General features: G+C 40.2%; 2 protein-coding genes across 2 annotated transcripts; both read right to left on the reverse strand.

Moving 5' to 3' along the window:
- Positions 1 to 376: 376 nt before the first annotated feature.
- On the reverse strand, positions 377 to 3,280 carry LOC106153494 (medium-chain acyl-CoA ligase ACSF2, mitochondrial-like). Its single transcript, XM_086995544.1, has 3 exons — positions 3,253 to 3,280; positions 2,097 to 2,294; positions 377 to 1,893 (listed from the first exon to the last, which is right to left on the reverse strand). Exons 1-3 carry the CDS (start codon positions 3,278 to 3,280, stop codon positions 377 to 379), a joined length of 1,743 nt encoding a protein of 580 aa, XP_086851670.1.
- Positions 3,281 to 4,770: 1,490 nt separating this feature from the next.
- LOC106171599 (medium-chain acyl-CoA ligase ACSF2, mitochondrial) lies at positions 4,771 to 7,796 on the reverse strand. Its single transcript, XM_086995945.1, has 3 exons — positions 7,646 to 7,796; positions 6,972 to 7,169; positions 4,771 to 6,525 (listed from the first exon to the last, which is right to left on the reverse strand). Exons 1-3 carry the CDS (start codon positions 7,662 to 7,664, stop codon positions 5,006 to 5,008), a joined length of 1,737 nt encoding a protein of 578 aa, XP_086852071.1. The 5' UTR covers positions 7,665 to 7,796; the 3' UTR covers positions 4,771 to 5,005.
- Between the last annotated feature and the right edge of the window lie 1,315 nt (positions 7,797 to 9,111).

Below are 9,111 nucleotides of genomic sequence, written 5' to 3' on the forward strand. Positions count from 1 at the left end.
CCCAGGACATGTATCTGTGTCACGAGGGTTAGAAATACAGGTACTGCTCTGTGCGGGTATGCTCCTGATCATAACACAGTACACGTGACAGTGAACAGGTACGTAATGGTTATGGCCTAAACTGGTTCATGTAGAGTTGTTAAGTGTTAGTTGCAGTAATTAGATATTTAATTGATACCATTTCCTACCACAGAGCTGTATAATAGAATGACTAATTAAGACTAAGAAGACAAACGAGTTGTCTTATTATTTCTTTTTTCAAACAAAAGCAACGGCTTCACGACACTTCATTGCTTTACGATAAGCGGTAAAACGTGCACTCTGTTAAGGTCAAAAATGCTTTTCAAAAGATAATCATGAGGAAAGTTAATATTTTTCAACATCCTAATTTTTCAGCTGCCATCTTTGTAAGATCACGTCGGCTCGTTTTCCCACTATATGTTTTAGGGAAATCCTGGAAGGAGAGGAAATATTTGGGAGAAAGAGAAAGACCATCCGGACCTGGCGGAAACTGATCCGACGTCCATTTCTTAATGGTATCTAGGCGTTCCTCGAAGGATCCAGGACTGTGGGTGAGGATGACGCATGCGCACAACTCCTGGTAGAACCTCTCATCAGGAACTCCTACAACAACAACCTGATCCACATCTGGGTGTTTGGAGATCACCATCTCTACTTCAACAGGATATATTAGGACCGCAGCCCTCCTGATGGCGTCTGACATCCTTGCAACAAAACGGATGCAGCCGTCGTCGTTCATGGTAACGAGGTCGCCGGTCCTAAACCAATGCTGAGGAGTAACGGCAGCCTTAGTCCCTTCGTCATTATTAAGGTACCTGTCAAATAATTGCTGTCCGCGTACAAGGAGTTCCCCGACCGTGCTATTCTTCACTATTCGACTGTCGCTGTCTACAACTTTTGCTTCAATGTTTGGCAGAATGTCCAGACAGTTGAAGTTGACAGCGTCTGTGTCTGTGGCCGATGAATAAGTCTGGTAAGCTATGTGACCAAACTCCGTGCAGCCGTAGGTCTGCACCAGAAGCACGTTGGGAAATTTCCCAAGGAACTTCGACGCCATTTCTTTAATCAGTGGCTGCCCGGCGCTTAATGCATACTCCACAAGCGAGAGTCCATATTCGGGTATGGTGTCGACGTGAATCAAGTCGTACATAATATAAGGCATGAAGACGGCGTGTGTGCATCTCTCATCTTGCAGTATATTTCTTATGGTGACGATGTCTCCTTTACTGACCGAAATATCTGGGTCTACGAACACAAGTGTTACACCAGAAAACGGAATTAAATATGTACCAAACATTGCGCCAAGACCCCATGAAAATGGTCGATCGTTAAAGCAACGTGCGCCGTCGACATTTGGCAGAGTTAAACAAGACGCTCGGAGGATGTTAATGAATTGGAAGTGTTTGTAAAGGGCGGCTTTGGGCTTGCCAGTGCTACCCGATGTCATCAAAACAAACAAGGGATCTTCCGTTTGTACTTTGGTCTGAACTTCAACGACTCTCTGCATATCTTCTGCAGTGGCTGATTCATTGGGTCGGACCAGATCTTCGTAAGAAATGTTACCTTCGGTAGCTTTGAACCCGGCGCATATTGCGAGGGGAGAATCGGTGCTGCCATCTCTTGGAGTTTTCTGCCATTCCTGCACGATACTTTCGCCGTATAAAGCAGAGGAGCCGAAAGCGCAAACGATGACGGCAGAACAACTCATAGCTTTGGCCATTTCAACAGCATCTTTTGGGGGGTAACCGAAGGTTTGGAGTATGAGGCAAACGCCGATTCTCGCACACGCCATCTTGATGACGATGTATTGCAAACAATTTGGTGCCACAAGCATAATGTATCCCCCAAACTTTACTCCCCTCTTTAACAGACCTGAAATCAATTTTATTGAATATGATTGGATATGGAAGAATAAAAAACTAAGAAAAGCAATTCTTACTTGAAAATGCGTTTAGGATATTTCCGACAAGAAAGTGTATCAATTCTGTTTTCGATTTTCAATTAAAGGTCTTAATGTCATTTTTTTCTCAAATTATATATTTAACATGTTTAACCCTGAACAGATCAACTCATACCTGAAGCAAATTGCACGGATTGGTCTTGTAATTGTCTGTAGGTGATAGAGGACCTCTCTCCACCTAATGCGTAATAGACCCCCGCTTCACGATCCGGATGCTGTTGTACCCTTTCATCCAGGAAATCCGGTATAATACGAGTGTCCTGGGGAATCGTAGGCGGTTTGTACTCGTAGCTGAGGTTCATCTTTCGGTCAGCTGTGTTAAAACATAGGAAGTATGTTAATGTTGATCACCGCGTTGTCTTGACTGTTCTTGCCTCTTTTCAAGGTACAACCGTTACAATAACAAGCACCTGTACCAGCATGCACGTGTTATTTGAGACTCCTTTTAGAATATTTTTATCTAACTCATTGTCAAGCTGTAACAGTCATTGTGTGAATTCAACTGAAAATTATATGCTATTTTTGTTACACAATACAGTTACATTTGCCTGGTGGCATAAAACAAGGAGTTTGTATCAAAGGGAGCTCTATATAAGTCAATGAAATAATCTTCATAATGACATGAAATATATGAAAACATCAGGCAGTTATAAATCTGCCTGTTTGAATTTTTATCAAACATGAGAGGTGTCATTTTTGTTATCGTTATCATGGCGGAGGGGGGGGGGGGTAAACTACCTGTTCACCTAACTTTTACGAAATTGGCCCATCACCCAGGTTTGTAACATGTCCGAAAGGTCTGTGGCGGATAGCGCAAAGAGAGTTTGTCCAGTTTTCCCAGCTATATGATCCAGCGTTCTTTTTCCATACTCCAAGGTTGTAAAAATGCACTACATTGGTACTACAGTGTTATTATAGGACTGACATTTTAAAGCTTTAAACATGTGTTTCGTCATTCCAGTTAACGCTCGTCTGTCACCTAGCTTGATCGGCCGGCTAAAAACCATGTAGAACGACTTAAGAGTTCTGCCTCATTTGCCTATATGCAAAATTCATAATTTTTAAAAATAGCATTATATTTAATGGTTGTATGGAATAAGTTGCCTACATATGGTAATTAAAAATAAAATCGGTTTTCGTGGTGGTACGTACATGTAGACAAGTTTAGTATTCAAAAGTCCTTTTTCTGTGATTCGCAGGTCCGCCAATTGAGCAATGAAGGTGACCTTTGAGTTCGTGTCCAAGTTTTACACGTAAACACTGTTACCTACCGTGGTACTTGTTCAGCGGGGTCTCCATCTTGCGAGTACGAACAAGCAAATAATATCTGTGCGGGTATGTTCCTGATCATAACACAGTACACGTACACAGTGTACAAGCACGTTATGGGTAGGGCCTAAACTGGTTCATGTAGAGTCATTTAAGTTTTAATTGCAGTATTAAAAATTTTAATTGATTCCATTTCCTACCACAGAGCTGTATAAGGGAATGACTAATTAAGACTAAGAAGACAAACCGGTTGTCTAATGTTTTTTCTTTTTTTCAAACAAAATCAACGGCTACACGACACTTCACTGCTTTACGATACGAGGTAAAACGTTCACATTGTCAAGGTCAAAGATGCTTTTCAAAAAGATGATAAGGAGGAAAGTTCATATTTTCAACATCCAAATTTTTCAGCTGCCATCTTTGTAAGATCACGTCGGCTCGTTTTACCATTAGCTGTTTTAGGAAAATCCTGGAAGGAAAGGAAATATTTTGGCGCAAGAGAAAGATCATCAGGACCTGTGGGAAACTGACCCGCGGTCCATTCCCGCCAAACCCAAATGAAGAAAAAAACATTATTCACAAACGACTCCACACAGTGATTGGTATGCCCGAGAGACACATTATACTATCGATTATTTACAACACCCAAATATACCCATCCCATACGAAGTAAAAAAAAAAAAAAAAAAGATTAAACTAAATGAGACGACTTTAGATATTTGTACGAAAATAACGGGCTTATATCAAAAGCAAGATCGCATAAGAGTTCCTTTGAGAGATACGACATCATACGAGGGCGGCGAAACGTGGCTGCAATTGCTACAGGTGAGAAAATCAAGACATGGTTGCTTCGATTGTATAAAATGACTTTCTCACATCTTCATATAAATTCTACAAATCGAAGTTCCTAAAAATGAGTTATATTTCTCAATATAACGCACTTGATTTTGACTTTGCTCCGAATTATTCCATCAATAGAAGCCCAGTGTGCGGACATAGGGGTTCATTCAGAATAGATGATTCGAGTACTAACTGATCCGCCGACTAAATATGGCTGAACCCACTTCAAAAGTGATGCCGCTAATTCCATGATGGTCTCCCGCCTCCACACGCGCCGTCGCTGCAGGAGCCTAGATTTAATCAGTTTCATGGTGTTGGTGGAGGCTCCAAATTATATCACCAATATTGGATCAATACACTTGCAAAACAAAGGACTACTAGTTACTTACCTTTAAAAAAAAGGTTATTGATTATCGTCACTAGAAATACTTCAGATACTGCTGAGTAAAACTGATAGTTAACTTTTAGATAGGTATGATGTAATGGGTATGATGTAACTTTTTTGAATGATGTTTGATATACACGGTATCCTGTAATAAGAGTGGAAGCCTTTAACAGACCAAGTGACCAAGTGAAAAACTGAACACGTAAAGACAAAGAACAAAAAAGTGATTGTAGAATATTTAATATACACTAGTAGAAACACAATTCATGCATCCACCTCAAAGCAATATATGACACTTCTATATTCATATGCCCTTTAAAAGAAAGCACTGTAGGTTTACAACCTACCCTGTACATGTATAGATCTAGCCTTATTTCAACAGTGAATTGTTAAAAAGAGATGTATTCTCTTTTTTATATTTTGTCACTTCGTCATTTCTTACGTATATTGTTTACTGTAATGTTCTTAAATATGACCGAAAAAAGCGTGACTATTCCATTTCTTTTAGATAATCAATAGGATGATTCATATTAACTACGTCCCAATTTTACAGCTGCAATCTTTTTAAGATCACGTCGGCTCGTTTTCCCACTATATGTTTTAGGAAAATCCTGGAAGGAAAGGAAATATTTGGGAGAAAGAGAAAGACCATCTGGACCTATGGGAAACTGATCTGCTGTCCATTCCTTAATGGTATCCAAGCGTTCCTCGGAGGATCTACGACTGTGGGAGAGGATGACGCATGCGCATAATTCCTGGTAGAATCTCTCATCAGGAACTCCTACAACAACGACCTGATCCACATCTGGGTGCTTAAGGATCACCATCTCTACTTCAACAGGATATATTAGGACCGTGGCTCGCTTTATGGAGTCTGACATCCTTGCAATAAAACGGATGCAGCCGTCATCGTTCATGGTGACGAGGTCACCGGTCTTAAACCAATGCTGAGGAGTAACGGCAGCCTTCGCCCCTTCGTCATTATTAAGGTACCTGTCAAAAAACTGTGGTCCACGGAGACAAAGCTGCCCAACAGTGTTTTTCTTCACCATTCGACCGTCGCTGTCTACAACTTTTGCTTCAGTGTTCGGTGACATTTCCAGACAATTGAAGCCGACAAGGTCTGTTTTTGCAACCATGGAATAGGTCTGGTTAGCAAATGGACCAAACTCCGTACAGCCATATGTCTGTCCCAGAAGAATGTTGGGAAACTTTGCCATAAACTTTGACGCCATTTCTTTAATCAGAGGCTGCCCGCTGCTTAATGCATACTCCACAAACGAAAGTCCATCTTCAGGTATGGCATCGGCGTGAATCAAGTCGTACATAATATAACCCATGAGGAAGGCGTGTGTGCACCTCTCATCATGCAGTATATTCCTTATCGTGACGACGTCTCCTTTACGGACCGAAATCTCTGGGTCTAAGAACACAAGTGTTACACCAGAAAACGGAATCAAATACGTGCCCAACATCGCGCCAACGGCCCATGAAAATGGTCGATCGTTAAAATATCGTGCGCCGTCGACATTTGGCAGCGTGAAACAAGACGCTCGGAGGACGTTAATGAATTGGAAGTGGTTATAAAGGACGACTTTGGGCTTGCCGGTGCTTCCAGATGTCATTAATGCAAGCAAGGGATCTTCCGTTTGAACCGCGCTCTGAACTTCAAACACGGTGTGTATTTCTTCTGCACTGGCCGATTCATTGGGTCGGACCAGGTCTTCGTAATAAAGGTTACCTTCGGTAGCTTTGAACCCGGCGCATATTGCGAGGGGAGGATCGGTGCTGCCATCTCTTGGAGTTTTCTGCCATTCCTGTACGATACTTTCGCCGTATGAAGCAGAGGAGCCGAAAGCGCAAACGAAGACGGCAGAACAACCCGTGGATTTGGCCATTTCGACAGCATCAGTTGGCGGGGAACCGAATTTTTGGAATATAAGACAAACACCGATTCTCGCACATGCCATCTCGATGACGATGTATTCCAAACAATTTGGCGCAATCAGCAGAGCGTACTCCCCCACCTTCAATCCTGTCCTTATTAGACCTGCAACACAATAAATAAATAAATAAATAAATAAATAAATAAATAAATAAATAAATATAAATAAATAAACATTGTTGCATTTACCGGCAGGCTGCACATTTGGAGTTAATGAATAACTGGGACATCAATGAGCGAGTAACGGGGGACATTCTTTGTCACAAGCTTTCTTAAAGTCAAGTAAAATGTTAAAGTTTATTTTACTCTCTTAGATATTTACCTGCAGCCGGTCGTGACCAGTTTTCTGCGGCCCATTTGCATACTTTCAATGCATACTATCAATATCTGTCCCTTTTGTCACTGATGACATCGGCTATTCTGAGCTTCTACATTTTAAGTCTTGGCAAGAAGACAGATATGCGTTTAAGCAGCTTGCTAGATTACCAAATTTGATAAATAATAAATCATTATACAAATAAATGAATAAGTAAATCAAAGAAAACCTGTACCTGCAGCCAATTGCACTGACTGGTCCTGTAACTGCTTGTACGTGATGCAGGATCTCTCTCCACTCATTGGGTAATAGACCGCCGCCTGTCTATCCGGGTGTTCCTTGACCTTCTCATCGAGGTAGTCTGGTATGATACGACTGTCCTGTGGCACGTTAGGCAGCTTGTAGACGTAGCTAAGGCCCGAACTCTGGTCAGCTGTGTGTAAATAGGTTCGGTTAGAGTATGTCTACGTGATTGTTGTACATGTACAAGATGCTTTTGTACACACAGTGTTCGATTTAAACTTAGCTTTGTGCATCTGTATGTTTGTCATTATTTAAGGACTGGTTGTCTCTTATAGTAAACATAACTGCCAGTTTTACCGAATCTGCTGACCTGATAAGACAGCATACTTATCATTTGTATCACACAGGTACTAGTATAATTACACTCCATCAGTAAATATAACAATTCCCCAAATGGTAATAAAAAATAACTGACTTGTGGACAAAATGCTGTTTGTGAACAATTGCTGTACGGTGCACTGAAACGTATTTTGCCACGATTGACAAATCAGTTAAGGGAGTCATACGTGTGTCCCAAAATTTATATACGAGAGAGTGCTCGTGTGTGTGTGTGTGTGTGTGTGTGTGTATGTTCTAAATAGGTTGCTTTCCAGATTCAATACTTACTCTTTAACGGAACCTCCATCTGTCCTGTGTCAATGTGTCAATGTCCTACTTAAATTGACAGCATAACGCGTGTTATCTATGCCAAAACTAGACTATATACCGGTATATATATATGTATATAATATGATCGGTGATTGGTACGTATGTTCAGCGTTTTGGAGGTCAGTTAATCTTAATCATATGTACGTATTCACACTGGGCTGAGAAATGCCACTGGTTCAATTTTACACGTTTAAGTTAAGGGCAATCCTTATCACCAATGCTACACTTACTGCATACTACCGGGGTAGTTCTTATATCTAATTTTCTGATGTGACTATTTTATTTAGCAACGCCCTGTCGTGTTATTAGGTGGATATATTATTTATTTATTTTAAAACTTATAATGAAGCATGATATAATTAAGTATTTAGAGCAATCGTTCTGTGATTTTTTTTTTGTTGTTGTTTTTTTCGGCCATTCTGATTTTATCAAATACTGGTAGCACCAGAACTTATCCAAATATTAAAGAGAACATGTTTTTAGTGCCCACTTTTAAGCTAAAAAAATGCCGTGGCCAAAATTATAGGTCTAATACATGGGGATCAATACTTCTCAATAATTTTCAATGAGTATTGGTCGTCATTTGGATTTCTTGCACTTCATTAATTGTACATGTACCCTGTAAATATGATTTTTGTTAATTGCTACTTTATATTAGCGCATCTCCTGAATATCGCAATCTGGATGACCTATCAACGTCTATGAACGTCCCTTAACTTACTTATTTCTTACACTACATTAATTAAATCTGTACATGTACATATGGATAACTGTATATACATGTATCTGTATAAATAGGCGCCCGAGACACTTATAGTTAGGCCTAATCTCCTTGATCACAATCTACCGGTACATGTACATGTACCCCAGTACCTGTAGTTACATTGTAGTAGCCTATAAGCTAGGCCTCTGGTGGAGAAAAAAAGCCATATAGGCCTACTTTGGCCCCACGGTGCAGCGTGCGGTAAGAAAGCAATGTTACCCCCATATTTCCTTTGAAAAACATACACCAGTAGTTCAACGTTTAATCCAAGACTTCCAAGGAAGAGGGAATGTTCTAGTAGGACTACTGGTACCCCTCCCCCCATGATATTAATTACCCGCAATGTGATCACATATTATTTCGATTTATAATTCTTACTTACTTTGAAAGGATGCCGCCATCTTTTAAATGCGAAATACTCATTTAGATATGTACAGTACAGACATTTATGTACCTTTATTAATTACTGTATCCATGCCTACTAGTATATACACTGTACATCTGTCAAAAGAGCTTTACATGTAATTTTTTTATTTTTTTTTAATTCAATTAAAATTGAGTGTGATGGCTTTATTTGCTGTCGTTTTCCTCTTTAAAGTAGAATCTGAAGGCAAATGAAGCCAAAGAAGACAGGCCGTTTAACTTATCTTTTTCACATGCT

Source organism: Lingula anatina, chromosome 9 (genome assembly GCF_051362555.1).
Source record: "Lingula anatina isolate TDL-2025a chromosome 9, LinAna3.0, whole genome shotgun sequence".
NCBI classification, from domain to species: domain Eukaryota; kingdom Metazoa; phylum Brachiopoda; class Lingulata; order Lingulida; family Lingulidae; genus Lingula; species Lingula anatina.

What these genes read in the sequence shown, in the direction of transcription:
- LOC106171599 (XM_086995945.1), bottom strand. An exon ending in GTCAGTGCAATTGGCTGCAG is followed by an intron (nt 6,526 to 6,971) that starts GTACAGGTTTTC and finishes ATTGTGTTGCAG; the next exon opens with GTCTAATAAGGACAGGATTG.
- LOC106153494 (XM_086995544.1), bottom strand. Translation starts at nt 3,280, where the DNA reads ATGGAGACCCCGCTGAACAAGTACCACG. An exon ending in CCCGCTGAACAAGTACCACG is followed by an intron (nt 2,295 to 3,252) that starts GTAGGTAACAGT and finishes GTTTTAACACAG; the next exon opens with CTGACCGAAAGATGAACCTC. An exon ending in ATCCGTGCAATTTGCTTCAG is followed by an intron (nt 1,894 to 2,096) that starts GTATGAGTTGAT and finishes AATTGATTTCAG; the next exon opens with GTCTGTTAAAGAGGGGAGTA.